The 22,828-nt window shown below is 32.6% G+C and overlaps 2 protein-coding genes and 1 pseudogene across 2 annotated transcripts; 1 reads left to right on the top strand and 2 right to left on the bottom strand.

Moving 5' to 3' along the window:
- Nucleotides 1-2,509: 2,509 nt before the first annotated feature.
- Nucleotides 2,510-6,731, bottom strand: LOC111039556. The gene is made up of 2 exons (XM_022323111.1): nucleotides 5,228-6,731; nucleotides 2,510-3,504 (listed from the first exon to the last, which is right to left on the bottom strand). Exons 1-2 carry the CDS (start codon nucleotides 6,342-6,344, stop codon nucleotides 2,591-2,593), a joined length of 2,031 nt encoding a protein of 676 aa, XP_022178803.1. The 5' UTR covers nucleotides 6,345-6,731; the 3' UTR covers nucleotides 2,510-2,590.
- Nucleotides 6,732-7,143: 412 nt separating this feature from the next.
- LOC111039535 (protein mothers against dpp-like) lies at nucleotides 7,144-12,630 on the bottom strand. Its single transcript, XM_022323085.1, has 7 exons — nucleotides 11,644-12,630; nucleotides 11,388-11,565; nucleotides 10,591-10,749; nucleotides 10,449-10,519; nucleotides 10,180-10,378; nucleotides 8,473-8,713; nucleotides 7,144-8,399 (listed from the first exon to the last, which is right to left on the bottom strand). The coding sequence occupies exons 1-7, from the start codon at nucleotides 11,914-11,916 to the stop codon at nucleotides 8,240-8,242; spliced, it is 1,281 nt and encodes a 426-aa protein (XP_022178777.1). The 5' UTR covers nucleotides 11,917-12,630; the 3' UTR covers nucleotides 7,144-8,239.
- Nucleotides 12,631-20,241: 7,611 nt separating this feature from the next.
- LOC111039549 lies at nucleotides 20,242-21,704 on the top strand (annotated as a pseudogene).
- The last annotated feature ends 1,124 nt before the right edge of the window (nucleotides 21,705-22,828 follow it).

Below are 22,828 nucleotides of genomic sequence, written 5' to 3'. Positions count from 1 at the left end.
ATTTGATCGACGTCGTTAAACGTTGACCTCCAATTCTATTCTACAATTGAATATCCAACTACCAACATGAGCAACCTATGGTGACACAGAGTAGCTATTCTATAGGATTACCTTGTGACTATCGAGTACAAAAATAAAAACTCAAAGTAATATAATATATATTATTGAATTAAAAAAAAAAAGAAATATTTATAAATTGCATAGTTAGTACCTTAGAAAAATTCATTGTTTCATTATCTAACTTGCTATCAAAATTTAAAAAATGTTTTTAAATAATTGAACTAGAGTTAAATTATTAAAAAAAAAATTTGAAGGGGAGTTTGGGCGCCCGCAGGCAAATGAATTGTAAGGATCAAAATAAAAAAAATTATTAAAAAGAATGTGATGGAATATAAATTTAAAATAAAAATGGGAAGGGGGGCATGGGCGCCCGCAGGCAAATGAATTGTAATAATCAAAATAAAAAAATTTATATTAAAACAAATATTGAAGACTGCAGTCTACAATATTTGTATTCCTAACCTTATAGCTAAATATTCAATAATTAGATAATGAAGCAGTGAATATTTCTAGGTACTAACTTGCTATCAAAATTAAAAAAAATGTTTTTAAAAAATTGAACTATTGAGTTAAATTATTCAAAAAAATATTTGAAGGGGAGATTGGGCGCCCGCAGGCAAATGAATTGTAAGAATCAAAATAAAAAAAAATTATAAAAATATATGATGGAATATAAATTTAAAAATAATAATGGGAAGGGGGGCATGGGCGCCCGCGGGCAAATTAATTTTAAGAATCAAATAAAAAAAATTAATGAAAAATTGTACATTATAAACAAATATTAAAGATTGCAGTCTACAATATCAGTATTCATAAACTCATAGCTTTATTTTCAATAATTAGATAATGAAACAGTGAATTTTTCTAAGGCAATAACTTGCTATCAAAATTTAAAAAATGTTTTTAAAAAATTGAACTAGAGTTAAATTATTGAAAAAAAAAACTTGAAGGGGATCATGGGCGCCCGCAGGCAAATGAATTGTAAGAATCAAAATAAAAAAATTTATATTAAATACAAATATTGAAGACTGCAGTCTAAAATATTAGTATTCTTAAACTCCTAGCTTTATTTTCAATAATTAGAGAGTGAAACAGTGAATTTTTCTAAGGTAATAACTTGCTGTCAAAATTAAAAAAAATTTTTTAAAAAATTGAACTAGAGTTAAATTATTGAAAACAAAATTTGAAGGGGAGTTTGGGCACCCGCAGGCAAATGAATTGTAAGAATCAAAATAAAAAAAAATTATTAAAAAGAATGTGATGGAATATAAATTTAAAATAAAAATGGGAAGGGGGGCATGGGCGCCCGCGGGCAAATGAATTTTAAGAATCAAATAAAAAAAATTAATGAAAGATTGTACATTATAAACAAATATTAAAGATTGCAGTCTACAATATCAGTATTCCTAAACTCATAGCTTTATTTTCAATAATTAGATAATGAAACAGTGAATATTTCTAGGTACTAACTTGCTATCAAAATTAAAAAAAATGTTGATGCGAGGTAATGTAGGTATTATATAAAAAAAAATCACCACATTATGTCAATGTAAATTTTTGTCATTCTAACTTTGAACGAATTTTCTATGATAATCAGAACATGTTGACACCAGTGGCGCAACTAGGGGGGTGCAAAAAGGTCTTTAGCACCCCCAAGTTAAAATTTAGCACCCCCTGTTTTTTATATCTAACTTTTATTATTTTATTGAAATACCATGAATGTTATGTTTTTAAATATTATGATAAATTTCCTGAAAAAATATTTAATTATTTGGTCGTAAGTCTTATAATATAATTCATTCTAATTCATTCCATACACGGATATTCCCATAATAATAAAGCAAATAATAAAACTGGTTAAGATCAAGTATGCTTCAGCAAAGGTTTACCAATTTATCTTTGCTGAATATTGAAAAAGATTTATTAAATCAGCTTAACACTGAAACTATTTTAAATAAATATTGTATGAAACCTATAAAAATTATGCTAATTTAAAATGTATTATATATATATAAGTTATTTACTAACAAAATTATGAAATTATAATGTATCCTTATGTTACTGAAATTTTAGCAAAAAAAGTATTATAAATTTATTTTCTTTTATTTATGTGAAGTGTGTTAATATATGTTTTAAAATGTTGAATTACCGAGAATTGCAGGCTCATGTGTAGGGGGTGTGGGGGGCGAAGCCCCCCACTGCTCTGTGGTGCATTCACATATTTAGCACCCCCTGTTTTAGAGGTCTAGTTGCGCCTATGGTTGACACACGATACTACGATAGAGTACATATAACGACTTGGATATTACAGGTACAATACTGATTTCATGACTTAAACCGTGGACGACTATCGGAGTCTACTACAGATTCGACAATGGTTTAACAACTTATCATTGTTACGCGATTCGACTATTCGAGACAATAAATTACAAAATGACTGAGATTGTGATTATTCTACTTATTATGTTGTATTTTAAGTTATTACAACAATATTACTGTGCGCACAACAAATTTATTCAATGACATAATTTTAGTGGACGAACGGAAACACGGTGTTACTGCGAGGGGATTTGCGGCCACTGCCTTTGCCAGTGCTGCTACTACTCGTAGCCATCGTGCAAGTCCGGGCTGGGCGTTGCCGCTGCAGGACTAGTCGCAACAGTCGGCGGTGCAGTCTTGTGGACCAGCAGATCTCGACGACGAGCACGGCGGACGCGACGGCATAGCTGAAAAACAGGAACAGGAACGCTTCCTTGAGCCGGACTAGCTTGAGTACCCGGCCGCGGATCTTCTCCAGCGGCAGCACCTTATTGGAACCCAAGTGTGTGATCCAGTGGTCGACGATGCCGGTCTCGAAGAGCGTACTAAGCACAGCGTTGACCGGCTCGATGAGGTACGAGCCGCCGTTGAACATGAACTGCGTGGTGTGCGTGCGCAACAGACAGCCGGGCAGGAACCGTATGGGTATCTTGACTTTGATGCGCTTAGCCTGGGGTATGGAGTAGTAGTACATGAACCGCTTCACTTCGAACAGAGCGATGTCACGCTTAACCACCAGCCGATCGATGACTAGCTCGAAGTTGGTGGGCGGCAACAGCTGGAGCCGCTTCATGAACGTCCGCGATATCCGCGTAGTGGCCGTCGTCGCGTTCATTATGTGCATCGACCGCGGGGTGGCCATCGTGATCAACGCCGAGTCCAGGATCTCATCCATCCGAGTGAACTCTGCACCGTGCGCCGGTACCGTCATGAAGCTGCCCAACGACGCTTTGTACGCCACGTTGATGACCATGCAGTACCACAGCCAGTGCATCATGAACGCCCGGAGGCTACACCAGACAGGCAGCACGCCCAGTGGCTGGTCAATAGCAGTGCGGTACACGAAGAACACCACAGAATCCACGCGGTGCAACTTTTTCAGTTTTCGGAAGAAATGGAACACGCCTGTAACAATTATACGCCAACTAATGCAGTTTATTACTTTATTGTTATTTTATTGCCGCTTTGTGTCGTCTACACTTTTGCGGGTCTGAAATCGGGGGCCAAGTGTACGACAAAACTAGTGAATCGTGTCCTGTATGGCCGTATCCAACCCAAGCATCAACATTTAATGGTAGGTAAACCTACCTATAATTAATTATTGGGGGACGAAGTGGCTGAGCGGATAACGCATCGGTTGCAACACGCACCGTCGTCGGTTCGAACCTAGGTCACGGGCGGCACTTCTCTCCGGGCAGTCATGGTGTCTAGAGAGAGGCCGCCATCCCCCAATCGGGCATAGCAGAAACCTACGGGTGCCCACTAGAAATTCTGCTAAACAAACACACACGTTTTCCATAACCCTACAGTACCACAACCTACAGGCCAAGCCAATGGCCTCAGTTGCCGAAGCTTAAAAATAATTTAAAAAAAAAAAATTTAATTATTATAAACTATCCTAAACTTAAGCAATGTAGCATAAAACAATTATATTTTTAATTTAATCTTGAAAAAACCTTCAAAAATATGTGGTTGTTTATTCGTATATAGTAGGTACCTTATACCAATACGGCCTATGGTACAAATGTACCTATCACCATTTTTCAATTCTCTTTATCTAATATAGAGTTGAGAGTAAAAAAGGCAAAAAATCATTATTGGTATATTGATTTTATTAATACCTATAACTATTATTACCAAAAATATTAAATTCAAAGAGTTTTAAAAATTGTATTTTATGTGTCGAAAAGGAAAAAAAGTGAAATATAGGGTGACAATTATAGTATAAATAAAACATGTTACTCCCATCGCAGATTACCAAATGTTTTTAAATAAAAATATGCGGTGCTGATATAAAAAAAGAAATTTAAAAATTAATAAAAAAGGTGGACTTCAGAACTCTAAATGATGAAAATAGAAGATATAACTTTTTATGTAAACATTTTATGGTTTTAAAAACAAAATATATAAATATGTAGAGCTAGAATAAGAAAGGTGGAATTTGGAAAAATTGTTTAAGCAATAAATTATCCTTATTCGTACCACATTCAAAAGTTGTTATAGTACCTACTTAAGTTAAATATTTAAAATTAATAGTCAGTAATCTAATATTTCAGTCCAATAAGTTGCCATACAATTTATAATATTTCATCATGTGTCAGATACTTAGACATCGGTCATGGTTGTGCTAGCTAATGCACTGCTAACTTAATGAAAGTTACTAAATAATATAACCGCTGTTACGACTCTTATATTGATGTACCTCAGGTCCTCAGCTTTGGACAACTAGCAAATTCTGGGGATAGACTCGCTAATTCTATCAATGTAAGACTACGATACTGTTAGTAGGTAGGTACCATTATTATTAATTACCAATCGATTTGACTCCGATTTGAGTAAGGTAGGTCGTGGGTGGGCCACCCGAAGTTGGCCCACACACGAATAGAAGGGGGAATAGTAATAACTAACAATTCCTGGGAACAGGCTCACACCATTTTGAACTTGATATCTTGTAACGTCGGTGGGTGAACTTCATGACCATATACATGTAGACACCTAAAAGCTAAAGTTTATACCAGGTGCTAAACGTTTTCGACAGACTTGCGATGTCTCTGAACAATGCCCGCTAATCGAACGGCAATAATTAATAATAATAGTAAAATTGATAACTTCTTAACTAAGCAATTACCAACAGCAACTACGAACATCGAGCCGATGAACAACCATCCGATTTTGTCGAACTCGTAAACGTAATTGGTCCAAGACTGCGGCGGAGGGCCGGCCCGGTACGGAACTGCCCACCCCAGACAGTCGATACTCGTAGTCCTAGCCAGTTCAGTGTTGAACGCACTGTTGTGAGTGGCGTACGAGTACCAGCCAAACGCCAAGTCGGCCTCCTCCGAGTACAGCATAGCCGTTATGTTGTCTAACACTTCAGCGCTGTTGTACCAACTGTACATTTCGGACGCATTACCCTTCGGTGACATGATGACCGGCGTGAAGTTCATGTGCCTGGCCACGATCTCTAGCACCTTGCCGCCGACGCCGGACGTGGTCCACAGCGGACGCTGTGCAGTGCCGTCGCCGGGCCGCAACACCGTGTCGGGTGGGTGTTCGTTGCCGGCGCACCGGAGCGGACAGCCGAGCATGTTACCGGTTTTCGGCTTTCCGGAGAACAGGTCGGTACCCACACTGAACCGTCCATCCACCCACCGGTCCAGTAGCAACGGCCGGCCCAACTTGCTGCACCCGTAGTTGGAAAATGGCCGGTAGGTATACGCGTTCACGCCACCCTCGTCCATCCGGACCAGCCCGACGACGTTTACATGCTTTCCCGCGTCCCAAAAGAGGCGGAACGTGCGCCGGATGTTGTTCATGGGCACCTGCCTCGTCCAAACCGCCAGGAAATAGCTCCGCTGCGTGGTGTTCAGCAGTTGCGTGTACAGCCTGTCCTCGGCCAGGAACGCGAACACACCACCTCTCGTCTGCTGCTGTGGCGGGGCGTCCACGGTGAACGACGAATATGGCACGATCACTTTGGGGCTTTGCACGGCCATGGCGAAAGCGTCCACTGCAGCCGCGTACTCGGTTGTTCCAGACCGCCGGAAATACATGTAAACGGTCCGCCGGTCAAAATACGTACGCGTCACGTTCGCCAGGCAGTCGAACAACTCGGCAGTGTACTCGCCACCGCTGTTGTTCTGGGCAACAACCGCCGACATCGAAACCACGTCGGCTAAAGACGTCATACCCGCAGCGACCGCGGACATCGCAAAGCTTAGGAACGACAGCACAGCTAACACCATTGCCGCAAATCAAATCCTTGACTCCGAGAAGTGTTTTTGGGGTGGTTTGTCGTCAGCAGCTATCGAGGCAATAGCAGAGGTGCCGAAAAAACACGGCAACAGATATTAATTATAACAATCGACACTTGACTCGTATTACGACTTGACATTGAGTAATTAAAATAACACCATAATCAATGATCATAAACGTCACTCATTGACCGTTGTTGAAATGCAATTAAACATAGTGCGGCGGTTTTGAGCATAAAAATATGTTTTTAAGTGGATATATTTTGTTTACCAAGCAGTGCCACAGGAATTGAGTCATTCATTAATAATCACTCACTATTAAATTTTTAAAGTGCCGAGGGATAAAAAAATAATCACCAGGAAAAAATGTTTGTCTTTCTAGCAAAATATATTTTTTTTTCACAAAAAAACTATGGTTCACATTTAAAATATTTATAAAATAAAATAAGATCAATATAATATATTTATGTATAATATTTGTAGACAATAAACTAAAACGTTTAGGAAAAATGTATACAACAAAAAAAAAATATGTAATATAATAATAAACCAAACATAAATTTTACATTACTGAACGCGTTGGGAACATTGAACAAACTCTTATTTAAAAATTCAACAATATAAATATACAGCTTATATAATATTCTCATATTGCACGCCTACTATAAAATAATAACGACTTTATAAAATTATTAACTTACAGATTGTTTTATGTTATTCCGATTGAGACAAACTACAAAGCGATATTGTTGCCTTACTAAAAACAAGAAGCACAGAAAAAAACATCATAAAACACCCTGTATATAGTTTACTGTCATTGTAAGTAGCATATCATTATTTATTTAATAAGTTATAAATAAACTAAAATGAACATTTTGAATGAGCAAGTGCAATTTACAAAAATAATTTGTAACAAAATTTGAACACTATAACTTAAGAACAGTGTGTAATATATGTTAAAAAGAAAATAGCGGAAAATTCAACTTTTAGACATAGTCATAATTTTGTGTACTATATGCAACAATCATTAAATAAAAGCAATAAAAAAAAATCATGCATCGCTCGAACAAAAATTTGATTATACAGTTTTTTACAGAAAAACATATATTACACCTTCCAAGAATACAGCTTACTGAAGGATTTTACAGAAAAATTACCTACTATAAAAATTATGAAAGAAAATGTTATCAATATGCATAAGAAAATCAATCTATGATATCCCATTACAATCAAACAGTATTTTAAGATAAATTTTAATGTTCTTAGTTTTTATCTTTAAAATTAATAAAAATATCAAAAATGTTTGATTTGTCACTGATCCAGATCAAATTAATCTCAATAATTCGTATGTGAACTTGGAAGATGTAAGACAAGTTTTAGTAATTATATACTATTGTGTCCTCGTGGTAAGATTATAATTTATTTGCTAGCAATAATTCATCAAAAAATACATTTAATTAGAGAGCATAATATACTAATATTACCATATTTTACAAAATGTTCACATAAGTAATATGGCAAATAAATTTTAGAAGAAAATATGTTGTATATCTCTCAAGTCTCAACGTATTTCAATTTTTTTTAAAAAGCTTTAAATATTAGGGTAAAATAAAACAACAAATAAATGGTCTTTAACAAAAAAAAAAATTTAGTAATAAAAATAGCGAGCACCAAATATATAGTACAGCTAAATAAAACTAATTTTAATTTAAAAAAAGTTAAATTTCATAAGTTTATTTAATATAAAAGTACTTGGTATTTTGTAGCAAAATTATTTTACTAATATTGTATACAACTTATGTGTATTTAAGTCATATTCATGATTTAGTTAAAACAAAAAAATGACACCTTGATACTAGACAATTAAGTGTATAAAGCATGTTGGCTTATGAAACAGATGATATAGCGTTGTGAGGGGATCCCATGGCACATAAAACTTTGTCTAACCATTGTAATGGCCCATTTAAATGTATCTCAATCCAACAAGGTGTGCTAGTAACATCTTGTCTATGATACTCAGCGCCCCAGCCTTTCACAAAAGACATCCTAAACAGAAAAATTAATTTATACTTAATAATTGTACAAAAATATTATTAGTAGTAAATATTTTGGTACTTACCTAATTGTGCACATTTTTGTGAGCTCAAATACAGCTTCATAACCTGAATTCACAGATTCTGTGAGTAAAGTTGCAAATTGTTGATTGTTGAATATACGTAAAGAACATCCAGCTGGTATCTTACACACAGTTAATGGATGAAAATTATGATGGTGATTGCAGTTACGTGACTGTACAAAAACTGCAGAGTCTGATAAACATTCTGCGTATACTTCACCGCCAATATAATGCAATTGAATCCCTAAATTAAATTAAAAATAAATAATAACAAATTTAAGAAGGTGTTTAATTTTAACATAGTTGATGATTTATTTAACATTTAATTCTTTAAAATTAAAAAGGTAAGTACAGTGATTTTTTTTAACGGATTTACACAATGTATTACTAAGGTTAAGATTTCATATATTATCTCAATTGAATATAAAATACTGATTAGATTTCACTTGTTAAAAAATGATTTAACTTTGTTTATCACATTAATTTGAGTAAGTTAAACTATGTTTGAGTGTGGTTATTTGCATAGGAGTAGCAATGTCATGTAATAAAAAGGTAATTTGTATACTAGGCACAATTATTCGGACAGTATATATTTTATTTTTTAAAAACGTGAACATTTGAAAAAAGTATAAAAATATGTATTTAATTTGTTTAATATTTGTAATTATAAATATAAATCTGCATAATGAATGCTATGTTTATTTAAATTAAAACTTTTTCATTTATTTTAAAATAGTAAGCTGTCTATTCATTGATATTGTGATATTTTAATTTTTGAATAACGATTTCTAATAATTCTTTTTTTCAAGTTTTATAATGCATTGAGATGCTTTTTAGTATACATTTTACCAATTTAGGTTTGTGTTTCTCGTAAAGTGATAAAGCTGAAAAGCTAAAAATATTTTGAGAAGTTATAAGTTCCGACCAATTATTTTCCAACAAAATATAGTCCTCTGTTTATACTTGCCTAATTGTACGTAATAATTTGTTATTGCTCCTAAAGTTCAAAGATATCTAATCTAATAGTTCATCAAACTACTTTTTTTTATATACAGAGTGCGGCAGAACAGACTGACGAGTTTTGAAAGGTTATAAAAAATTAACCGTAAAACTTAGAGGAAAAAAATTTTTTTTTAAAGAAGTATAATCCCATTTTTCAAAATTATTGTTTGAAAATTATCTCCAAGATGAAAATGTCAGACATCACCCACACACCATAGAAGATCTTAAACAGAAAATCACCAAGGAAGTCGAAGCTTAACCAGTCAAAACGTGAGAAAATCATATGAGAGCTTCAGAGATCGTCTACAACAGTATATTGATGCTGACGGCCGCCATCTTGGAGATATAATTTTCAAACAATAATTTTTAAAAATGGGATTAAATACTTATTTTAATGAAAAAAAAATTTCTCTCTCAGTTTTACTGTTCATTTTTTATAACCCTTCAAAACTCATCAGTCGGCTCTGTCATGCCCTAGTTACTTGTTGAATGATATATTCTGTTACTATTACATATCTTTAACTATTATTATTTATTTATAATTATTATTGTTTTTGTATATTTTTTATTTGTATAAGCCGTAATATTATTCAATGAGTATTTATCAATTTATTTAAACAAGTTCTTTGAAATAAATCAAAAAGTGAAATGTTAAATAAATTACTATTAGCCTTACTTGGATCTTGTATGTATATTTAAATATATTACCTCTTCCGATATGTCGCCTAGTGTTTTCAATTGTTTGATTTCGATTCACATTAGAAAGTTGTCCAAGGCAAAATCGGTTTAAATTATTACTTGGATTGGTGAAACCATCCACAACTACAACAGGAGATTGACAATGAAATAGTTCTCCAACTCTACTATTTAATTCATAGTATGCTATGCTTGCCCAACTAGCTTGTTCCTGGTGGGTAAACCATTTTTAAGTAAGTTATTTATTAAAAAACTTAATTTTAAAAGTTGTTGTATTTTACTTGGTACAAAACTTGAGTTCCAGATGCGGGACTCATAGCTTTTTCATCAGGCCCAGGAGAACTTCCTAATTCTAAAAATATTTTAAATATGAATAGATATAAGTTCAAGTTATAATTAAAATTTATGAATAAGTCTATTTACCTGATAGTGCGCTGCTCTGAAAGGGACTGTTTGGTGGAGGACTTGATGATGGAGAATTGGGTCCTTGATTATAATTATTGTATTGAAGATTTTCCGGCATTTGACGGAACATCATAGGGGGTAGCTGACTTTGTCTTGGTACCAATACAGGAGGTAGGACTGAAAAGTAAATAACAAAACTTGTAAGATTAATAAGTCAAATATTGTGCTGGTTAGTTTTAAATAAGTTTACATCCGACATTTGTAAGTATATAAGTTTTTTAAACATGAAACAAGTATACTCTATTCCAAATAAATTTGGAAAAACTGTTGAGCCTCGCAGCAGTAAGACTGCTGTAATTGGCCAGTAGTTGGCAGCCAACAACACTGTAAGACACGTTATCATCGGGATTTTTTTGAAATAGAGTATAGGTATAATTTTTTTATAATATAATTTTTTAAGTTGGGTAAGTATACTAACTAAAATATTATAGTATAATAATATCTTAATACTATGATCATCTCTTTCAATTAGGTAACATGTAAATAAGTTAAATATTTAATTTAAAATAAATATTTACATAAATCCAGTTAATTGCTTATAAGAGAAACAATAAAAATAATAAATTGATCTACTAAGTAATTCATAATGAAAATTACTGCTAACATTAATATTGTTACTGTACATCTTAGATGAGATATTGAAACAAAAATAATTCAATACCATGTTCTCAATCAAAACACAATTATTGCTTTTAACTTTTGTTAGTCCCTTAAGCAATATAATAATTTGTTTAAATGAATCAGATTTGACTTACCAGGACTTTCAACACGTTTGTAGTGATAAGGATTAATACAAACATCTTTCTGTTTGTTTTGAGTAGAGAACGGAAATTGACAATGGTCAAGTGGCTTAAGCTCATGATGGGTTTGGAGATCTGGCCATCGCCATACACGGCAGTATATGACATGAGGTAAACTCTTACGATGAGACACCTGAACAAAACACATAGCATGTACATTACCACGATAGAAATTAAATATCCACAGCCAGTTTGATTTCGGTGTAAGTACCTGTAGTCGTCCATCGAGACTTCTCGGTATGGTGACGCACTTGCTCGGCTGTCCAGGACAGCTGAGCGCTTTTTCCAACTCTTCGATGGCGCCTTTGGTTTTCTTTAGTTTCTTGACAAGTGCATCGACTGCTTTTTCAGCCCATTTCTCCTCTTCGTCGCCCTGCTTCCAGCCCAACAGTTTCTTAACGGCCGGGCTGGTAAACGAGAACAGGCTGTTTATCGACGAAATTGTCGACGACGAACGACCCGAATCGAACTCGTCCACCTCCATTGCACGGGAGAACGAAATGTAATAAAACACACACGCACGGAAATATTCGAAGACCAGAGGACCTTAGACACCAGATAAGTGGACAACAGACAAGAGCAAGTACTAACTACTAAGTAGTAAGTTCTTATATTATTTATTTATTGTTATTATTGTTGTTCGGGTGAAGAGAGAAAGGAAAACGCGCATCATTGATTAGAATCCAACGGTGGACGGTGGCGGCTGTTCGGACGGATACGTTCCGGAGCAAACCGCGGCAACGCTGTTCGAAGTGTTACACGCGCATTTGTTACGGTCCCCGGACTGTGCGTGCGCTGCGACGTTGCCGGATTTTGCGTCTCAGCAGGTGTACCGTATCGTCGTTTTTGGGGACGTCCGTACCGCGAAATGTTCGATTTCAAACCACGGCCACTGGTAACGACAAAACTTTTACCGGCCGTTAAATACGACGACAAGCTCGCGCGCGTTGCGGCTTTCGGACAGCGCAGTATAGCACAAAACCACGTTGAGCGCGTGGGACAGTCGTCGCGCTTGTTGCTCGCCGTCTTGTGACTATTATCCCAAACGATTATATTGTGTGGTAGCCGCAATAAGTGTAAATCGCGGACAAAACGTGTCGCCGGCGATAAATGCTCTTCCTCACTGCAGTCGCGGTAGCGAGAACGGACTAGTTTCGTACGCACGCGCGCGCGAGTTCGAAGTAGGTACAACACGTTTCAGCGGCGCTTCAGGTATACGAGACCATACGAGTATACCATAGGTATTAGGTACTATGTGCGTACATTTTGCTGACGAGGCGGGTGGGAGCAGCCGACTGGCGCCTGTACGGTCCAGTCCGATTTTCCCTTTTTTTCCTCTCTGCCGACACGGGTATTATATTTTATTGTATTTTAGATAATATAAAGTGATAATCGACGGATAGAATATTATATTTATATAACGTGTACAACATACGAGTATGACAACAATAATATTATGTACTGTGTTTAGCCTTTTAGGTACGAACTACTAGTGTACAACGTGATGTATGTTGTCCACACTATTTTCTCGTACCCCGATTATCCACCCTCCTGGCACTAGGTGTGTAATATGCGACACATGGAACAAGATATAACTCATTTTTATATGTATATGCTGCCTGCAGGGTCGAACGAAAGAGAACGACAATATATTTAATATTTATGCATGTGTACTGTGTAGTATGTACCTATAATACCTATATATTATGCACTTTTATAGAAAAAAATAGGGCGTCATCCTCCTCGAATTGCGGAGTAAAAATTACCTGAAAAAAACCCCCCAACCAAGAATCCCGGGAAAAAAATCCTCAGATTACAATTTTCTCACAAACACATGCAAATTATTGAAAAGATATTTTAAACACTAATAAGTGTAATTACCAACATAATTAATATTTAATTACAAATATATATATATATACTTACAGTGTAGTAGTATATACTTAAAATGTAGAAAATGTTTAATTTGTATAACTATAAGGAGTAAGGAGTAAGGAAATAAAATATTACGTTTCCCATAACATTTTGATGATAATGAAAATATAGTCTTATTAGAAGGTGTTTTTTTCAAGTTTTACTTTATATACATTCTAGATACCTACTTAATAGATTATGAAATAAAAATAATTATCAAACAACAGTTAATGAATGTAGGTACTCAAAGTTAAAAATATTTCAAATAATACAAACAATAATAATAATAATAATGAAATTATATCAAAATATTATATAAATGTAGATACTCTCAGTTAAAAACATAGCATAATAATATATACATATTTCGAATGATCAATATACGTCAAATAATACAAATAATCATCTTATACTATAGATTATCAAAGGTACACACTATAATGTGCTACACCGTACACAGGCGCGTCCCCAAGGACGGAGGGACGGCGAAGGGGCGTTCGCCCCTGCCATAACAATTTAAATTTAAATGATCAAAATTATTTTAATTTACCGTTATATCTAAGAAGAAAAAAATAAATCTCTACAAAGATAATAATCAATAAGAAAATTATGGGTGTAGATGGAGATTTTAGTGTACACTGTAATAATTTGTATCATACAAATGCTGTACAAGTTGTACTTGATTTTTTGAATACATTTAAAAACCCACAAAATGAAATAGTTAATATTTTGAATTATTATTATTGTTATTATTTTTTTTTTTAATACATAATAATCTTTATTATTATTAATATGTATAATATTACAATATTTCATTGTATAATTGTATTTATTTATTATTATTATTAATACGTATAAAATATAGATTTTAAAAATAGGTACCCCCCCCCCCCCACCTTGAAAACTGTCCAGGGACGCCCCTGACCGTACAAGACAATAGGTAACATTTAAAGTTCTTAATACATATATCATAATATTAATCGGAATTTGTAGGAAAAATAAAAAATTAATTTTACATAATTATGGGTACAAAATATAGTATAAAACAAAATATTATTAGTAGTTATACATATATTATATATAAATTATATATTTGTTATTAAATATTAAAAAAGATGGTAATTAGACCCTAATTAGCATTTAAAAAAATATTTGTTCAATCATTTGCATGCGTTGTGAGAACAATATTGTAATCTGGTGATTTATTTTCCTAGGGTCGGAGATTTTTTGTCTGGGAATTTTGGTCAGGGGTTTTTTTCCCGGGTTTTTTATTCCGATTAACTCCTGTCACACATATTGACCACGTGGTTGATTTTTGGACCCTTTCTATACTTGCAGAAAGTGCATATAGTATTGCTGTAGTACATAGGAAACGGAATTTGATTTTAAAACAATTTATTCGACGATTTATGTCTACACGCTTACAAATCTGTTATTAATATCTCTATATATAATATATATATATATCGTCTGTTTCATATGACTATTGATGATACACGGTAATTGATCGCAGTAATATTATTTATTCGTTTCGATTTCCGTATAATGGAACCAGTGCGCTATGTCTACATGTTATATTGTAGGCGCCTGTGCGCGTTTTTGGACAATAACAACTGCAACAAAGACGTCGATACTAAATTTAATGGGTTTAGGTAAAGACTGGCGCTCCCCTTCAAAATTATATTTTATAAATATGTCGCCGGCATTTAGTGCAGAAGCAACGGTCCAGCGAGGTATAGTATTGTCCCGCCGTGCTGTCGCCATTCACCATCCCAGTACAATCGTGCCAAGTCCAAAACGAAACCGGCTCTCATATTTTATGTGCATCAATGTTACATACTTACATTTGTACAGGGTGCAAACAACTGATTTGTACTTGTTTCATTTGTAATTTAATGTAAGTAATTATATTTTTGTAAGGACGTGATTTTGTGAGGGGCTGTTTCATATAGTGTCAACCGACCCCCAATGGCAGTTGTACTAGTAATAGGTAAAAAAGACCAAAGAAAAAAAGAACAGTTCTTAAAAAAATATTACAATAATTATATAAAAATGAAGAATGAAAGATATATACTCTTATATTCTTTCATATAATTGTATGAAATAAAAAACGAGATTTTTTAAAATAAATAAAATTTTTTTATAATTTAAAATTTTTAAATATTTAATTGGGGCCCAACCAAAAAATCAAATGCATACACGATCTAAGCATTCCAATCAATTTGCCTACGTATCATTGCCAAAGCTCCATGGTACGTAACGAATAAATTACTACACGATGACCTCCAAATCAAAACTGTCCAAGAAACATCCACCAACTTCTATAAAAGATTTCATGGGAAACTCCTCATGAACCATAACCACCTCATCTCTCAACTGGCCTCAAAAACTCTTCCAGATAACCCCACAAGACGTCTCAAACGCAGCTGGTGCAGAGACCTGCTTAACCATTAAAATACATTTAAGAAAACTAAAAATTAATTAATTATTTATTTTTTTTTTTTTATAACTCCTTGTCTAAGGTGACTCGACTGCGAGTCTTCCTTCATGTCACTCAAAGTCTTTATATTACTTATATCATATTTACTTATTGTATATAATGTACAGATTGTGAATTCTCAATAAACGCCATAATTAAAAAAAAAAAATATTTAATTAAATAAACATTTTTTTTAAGAGGAGGTTGTGTCGTACCCGCGCATGTGTAGTATTGGTCTCGAATTGTGGAAGGAATAAAAATCGCCGGAAAAAAATCCCCAGACTACAATATTACTCACACAAACAAGTCATGGAAATTATTGAACTTTGTGTCAGGTTTGTGAGTGGCAAAATAAATATTCCAAATTATTTTAATTTAGTGAGCCATAATATTAGGAGAATATCTAATAATTAACAGTGTGTTAACTGTTGTTTGATAATTATTTTTACTTTTATTTTATAATATTTTAAATATTTTATTTATTTAAAGTAAAACTTGTAAAAACACTTCCTAATAATATTTTAAATTTTCAATCCTTAGCTGTAAAAATTGAATATTTTCTACATTTTAAGTAATGTTACTACACTTACTACACTTACACTAGGTAATTATAGTTAAAAAAATGTTTGTACAATAATTTGCATGCGTTTGTGAGTTATATTGTAGCTTGGGTTTTTTTTTCTCAGGGATTTTCATTCCAATTACCACGGGTACTACGACGTCCTCTAAAGCCTTCAAGGGGATTGGAAACTACGACCGTTTTTAAGGAGTTCAATATATGTAATTTCTATGTACATCCTGGCAGTATAATTGCGTACGTAGTAAGGCGTGATAACTAATTACAAATGTATGTATTTTTAATTTTCATGATCAATTATAAATACATTTAAAATTTTTAAAAATTGTTCTTCTTTTCCGGGATTCAGTTGTACCTATATAGAGTTTTAAATAAAATATGTGAGCGAGGGCATCAAGGATTGCCTTGTAAGTTGTAATGCTACATCAAGATTCATCCGCAATTTTCGTTTTTTTTTTTTAAATGTAAAAAATTAGCACACTCTCTAATAAATTATTGGTATCATACGTTAATTGATATTCAGAAAAAAAGAAAAGCCTCGAAATCAAATCCCCAGTAAAAGTGTACTTTGTTGTTTGTTGGTAAGGAGATATATTTAAATCATGTGATTCTCAAAAATATTAATGGTTAGGGGATGGATGATGTCCTACGGTTGGAAAAGCTAGTTGGAACGAAATTAAAGGTAATTCAAGAATTATTTTATCACTAACAATCTATAAATTCACTATGTGGAGAGCAATAAAAAAATGTTTAGTGTAGGCGGTATAGAAATATTAAATATGAAAAAAAAAACTTAAGCCGCTTCTATATTCTTTAGTTTTCTATATAATAATGTGTACCTACGGAGACGAAACTCTTTTTCCAATTTTCCATCCTGCGAGTGTTATACATTTGTATTATACATGCCACATGGGTATATTGCGTATGATGAGAGTACCGCTGGATTGAGAATGACAACAGCAGTAATACAGCATAATATTATGTAGGTATTATACTTATATAATATATTATACTACGTGTTTCACACATAGTAATAATAATGCGCATTGTAGCAGGCTGTGGCGCCAGTTCACCACAGGGACCTGTTGAGTCCATCGCATACATACTATATAGTAGGTATAAATATATTATACCTATATATTATTGTGTACGTCCGGCGGCGGGCTGCACGAGGTTATTGTGATGAGAATGTGGGTTTTGAAATTTGAACCATTCATAGTCGGCGGGCGAGGGGTTCGTACACATTTTTGGCGCCGATAATATATGTGGTACGTATATTATAACGTATATACCGGCGACCGCGACGGGACTATTATATTATGGTATATGTAAACAATATTAACGAGTGTCGCGTATGTATGTATATTGTATATATATTATATATACTATATTTATATGTTTTTTTTAGTACATCCATGTGTTAGGATCTAATAAATAGATCCGATCTATAAATGGGATTATTGTATTTATATAATATGTACCTAATATATATTATATGCTATATGCACACTACACACACTGACACACACAACAAGTATAATACGAATTTATACACCACATTAATCATATATATAGTAGTGTGTTTTCCGTAGTAGTTATCAGATTCACCCACAGAACATAAAGTTGATTTATAACAATAGTATTACACATTACTAAATACAATGCATTGCTGATAATTTTATGCAGAAGCCGGTATTTACTGATAAGTGATACAATTTAAATTTATTTAAAATATTTTAGTCCATTTAGGTGCTTTTACCGGGTGATTCGTTTATCGTTTAACACTCATTATTTCAAAAATTATAAATGTTTTTGAAAAAAAATTTGTGTAGTACCAAGCTGTTGTTACAAAACGACATTTTCAAAAAAAAATAATTTTTTAAATATTTTGTATTTAACATTTTTAAGTTTTTACTTTTTTAAATGACAACGCAAAGTTTCAATTTCAAATTCCAAAGCAGAATATATTTCTAAGTATTTCGGTAGATAAAAATTAAATTTAGGGCAATTAGTTTATGAGGTATTCAAAATATGTAGATTAGACCGCAAAATGTTGGTCCACTACTTATGAGGAATCCAACATTTTTTAAATGAAACACAGAGTGATGAAATTTTGATTATTGATTTATTAGATTATTTAGATTGGATCATTGCGAATATTGTCCTACGATTTTTCAAATACTTAGTTTTACATCACTACCTCTAACAACATGCATAATGGAAAGATCATTTAGTACATTAAGAGTAAAAACGTGGCTCCCTTATTCGGTCTACTGCATTTGAAGAACGTTCAAATGGTTTGAATGTAATGAGAGTTTATCGTCAAAGGTCGAAGTTGTACAAAGATACGTTATCAGATATTTGGATGGTAAAGATAGTTTTTAGATGTTATTAATATGCTTAGAATGAAACAAAGAATTTTGAAGTTTTTATTTACTAATAAGTAGGTAAGTAACTAATAAAAATATAAAATAATAATATAATAATTTGGATTATATTTGATTTTCTATTTTTATTTTAAATTATTTTTATTTATTTTAACTAACCATCTGACAATACATGACACATTACACAAATATTAATTATTAATACGTTTATATTCTAGAATAACATCAAACCTTTATTTAGCACTTTCCCCTAAATTTTATCCATACTAACGCCTATGAACATGTTCACAAGTTCACTGTTCACATAAGCTCTAATATACCACTCCTAGCCTGTGACCATTTACACTACACTACCTACCGAGCACGTGGCTTTGTCAAAAAGATATATATTCTATTTCTAGTATTACAAACACTTAAGTCCCAATTTTGGTGAGTGCTTTATTTTGTATATTATATTATATTGTATAAGTCACAATTTTTGACACATGTATCTGATGTATCTATGACTATTTCAACAATTTTCATTCGGATACATTATGATTGACAGAACTATTATGCAGTATACACACAAAATAGAGTTGCTTATGAGTTATGATATTCCCCAAATGTTGATTGCATTGCCTCTACTCCCATATATTTTTAAAAGTTTGTAGGTTTTATTTTATAATTTATGCATAATAATTTCTACTTATGTTACTACTAATTTACCAATTTTTTGTGTTTTTTGGTTTTTCAGCCAAGGTTTATTAATATATCAGAATTCTACGTAGATACATTTCTAAGTATTTTAAATTATTTACCCTTAGACAATCTGGATTTAATTTACTGGTTATAACATGAACAAGACCACAATCATTAAAAAGATAACTTATACCAAATCTATGGTTGATTTTAGAGTTACTCTTAAACCTCCTGCTGTTTTGTTTTGTTTCTAATAATATTTGCAGATTTTAATACATTTTGGTTGGCTCTTTTTTTATTTGGTGAATAATATGTCCTAATATGTTATTTTTATTAATATATTTTATATGTATTGTACATTATTATATATTATTTATATTACTATATATATTGTTCAATAAAAGAGCATTTGAGCTTTCAGAAATGGTAGATCCATTGTTAAATCAGATAATACCATAGAACTATAGAAGTTTATGTTGTGTTTCCCAAAGTGGGCGATATCGCCTCCCTTGCAGGGGGCGCTAGAGCTATGTAGGGGGGCAATGGAAGTTACAAGCTTAATTGGGGGGCATTTCATTTCAAAAAGGGGGCGGTGACAGTTTCATCGGTCGTTATATATAGCAATAACAGAAATACCGTAATTATCTGAATTGTGTATTTTGTATTTTTAGATTAATCGTTCGTCGTCGATAACATAAACAACGTACGTGATCTAAATTATCGGAATTATTTTTGTATTTAGTGCACTCACGAATGCCGACCTTATTCGTTAACGTTTTTATAATAATTTTCGTTAATTTGCTGTGTATTATTTTATTTAAATGTTAAACGTTTTTCACATCATGGCTGAATCGAAGAAAAAATGTAAGCAGTGTAATATTGAATATTTGAAGTACGGTTTTATTCAATCGCCTACGAATATGACATTACCAATGTGCCTTATTTGCCAAAAAGTATTTTCAAATGAAGTTATGAAACCGTCGAGACTGCAAGAACATTTAACAAAAGTTCATGCTCATAAAAAAAATATGGATTTCTTTTATTTTCAAACACTTGAATTGGTCAATATGTTTTCAACAACGTCGAAACAAGATGATGACGGATTGCGAGCTTCCTACAACATTTCTCTACTGATTGCCAAATCTGGTAAATCGCAAACTATTGACTTATTTTATCAGCTATAAACGAGGTAATAAATACAGTGCTGCATAAACCAGCTTTTGGTATTTTAAAAAAAATTCTTCTAAGCAATAATACAGTGCAAAGGAGAATTTAGTTGACAAAAAATTGAGTGAACACTTACATAAGTCATTACAGTATGTAATTTCAGCTATCAATAAAATCAAAAATAATTCATTGAATGATAGATTGTTTGGACAACTTTGTACTGAAAATGATGAATAATTCTATCAATTATTATTTTACACAGAAGTTCGTTGGTTGTCGAATGGTGCCTGTTTAGACAGATTCTATAAGTTGTTTGACTCGGTGCTTGAGTTTTTAAAAACTAAAGATGATATTTTACGAGGCAACTTAATTGATTATAGAAGTGACATTGCTTATTTGATGACCTGTTTAAAAAATTTAATGAAACAAATTTGCAGCTTCAAGGTGATGATTTGAATTTAATCTAAACAAAAAATATTATTTCTGCATTTTTGATAAAACTTCGTATGTACAAAAGAAATTTAGGACGAAAAGAATTTATACAGTTTCCAAATCTATCAATGGAACAAAAAAATTATGAAGATTTAATGACATATTGTCAACACCTAGCTGAAAGCACTACATTCCGATTTCAACAAACGATTTGACGATATTCTTAAATGGACATACCCAAATGGGTTTTAGATCCATTTTCAAATACAGAAACCATAGATACTACAAAATTAGAAGAAGAATTAATGGAAGTAACTACAATAATGAGGAATTAAAATTAAAGTTCAAGGAAGGTTACTAAGTATTCTGGCTACAAAAGCAGATACCTATACTTCATCCTGGATTGTGGGCTGTTGTACAAACATTTTTGATCGCATTTTCATCATCCTACTAACTACTTGGTTAAATGTGGATATAGTGCAGTAACCAATCTACTCACTAAAAAAAGACAACAGTTACAAATAACTAGGACTTATGAATGCCGATTACGAAAATCGGAACCTGATATCAACGAACTTCTAGCAAAACACCAACCACATCCATCTCATTAAGATATTTTTTTTCATTTGTACCTATACGGCTATATACATGATATATAATATATTTATAAGCAATAAATTTCATTTTTCATTGCATTACTTTTGTAACAATATTTTTTTTAAGGGGGCGTCTGTCGGATTTTTGTTTTTGGAAGTCTACACTCACAAATTTGAAGCGAAGTTAAACTCTGCCAAATTGAACCTATGTTTCCTATGAGAAAGTTTTAGTACCTATTATTTTGGGGCTTACAAATTTCACTTTTTAGTCTTGAAATTAAAATTTGTTGCCACGAACAAATTGGTACTCGGGTGACGTAGGCACATATTTTTTATTAAAAAAAAAAATAAATAAACGATGACATCACATCCCGGTCGCAGAATAATAACATATTTATACAATTAAATAGGTATAAGCAGTGGACGAGAGTCTTTATGTCCCGCGAAATCCAACAATTTTATTTTTTAGTATACATGAATGTTTAGTTATATGTAAATTATTTTACCTCTACGGCTCTACCCCTCCACCACAAAAATCTCAAATTTTGCCGAAAATGTCTAAGGGGTTGGGTGACTTTGACGAATTGAACCTAATAACAAAGTTCAGCGAAAACACTATTCAATAAAAGGTGAAAAATAATTGAAATATTTTAAAAATTGCATTGTGTATTGAAACTCACAATATAGATACAAATATATTATGAGGAAATATGAATATATACATATATATTATATTTTTGAATACCTTAAAATATAAAATCTATTTTGGTGATTGTTACAACATATTTCATTATACAAAAATTATAACAAAATAATGTAAAAATTGCTTAATTATTTTGAATAAAGTGTAACTAGAGTTGCTTTTTTTACTTTTTTTTTTTAAAAATTGTATATATATTTTTTAACTTCAAATTGAAATGTTCGCTATCGTCTATTGCTTTTACAATTTAATTTGGTCAATTTTTGGTGATGTTAGGGCAATTCCGTTTTTTTTTAGGATATTTTTGTGTGTTATTTTGTCATCGACGTCCTATCTTTACAGTTAATACTTATTTCTTTTACTTCCTATCATACTTTCGTATTTAATATTTTAATCATAGTTCATGTCAACTGTCAAAAATCTACAGATTTTTCGACTTGATAACACTGAAGAGGATATCAGA

Source organism: Myzus persicae, unplaced genomic scaffold, assembly GCF_001856785.1.
Source record: "Myzus persicae strain clone G006 unplaced genomic scaffold, MPER_G0061.0, whole genome shotgun sequence".
Classification (NCBI taxonomy): domain Eukaryota; kingdom Metazoa; phylum Arthropoda; class Insecta; order Hemiptera; family Aphididae; genus Myzus; species Myzus persicae.
This window is presented reverse-complemented; position numbering and strand designations above follow the sequence as displayed.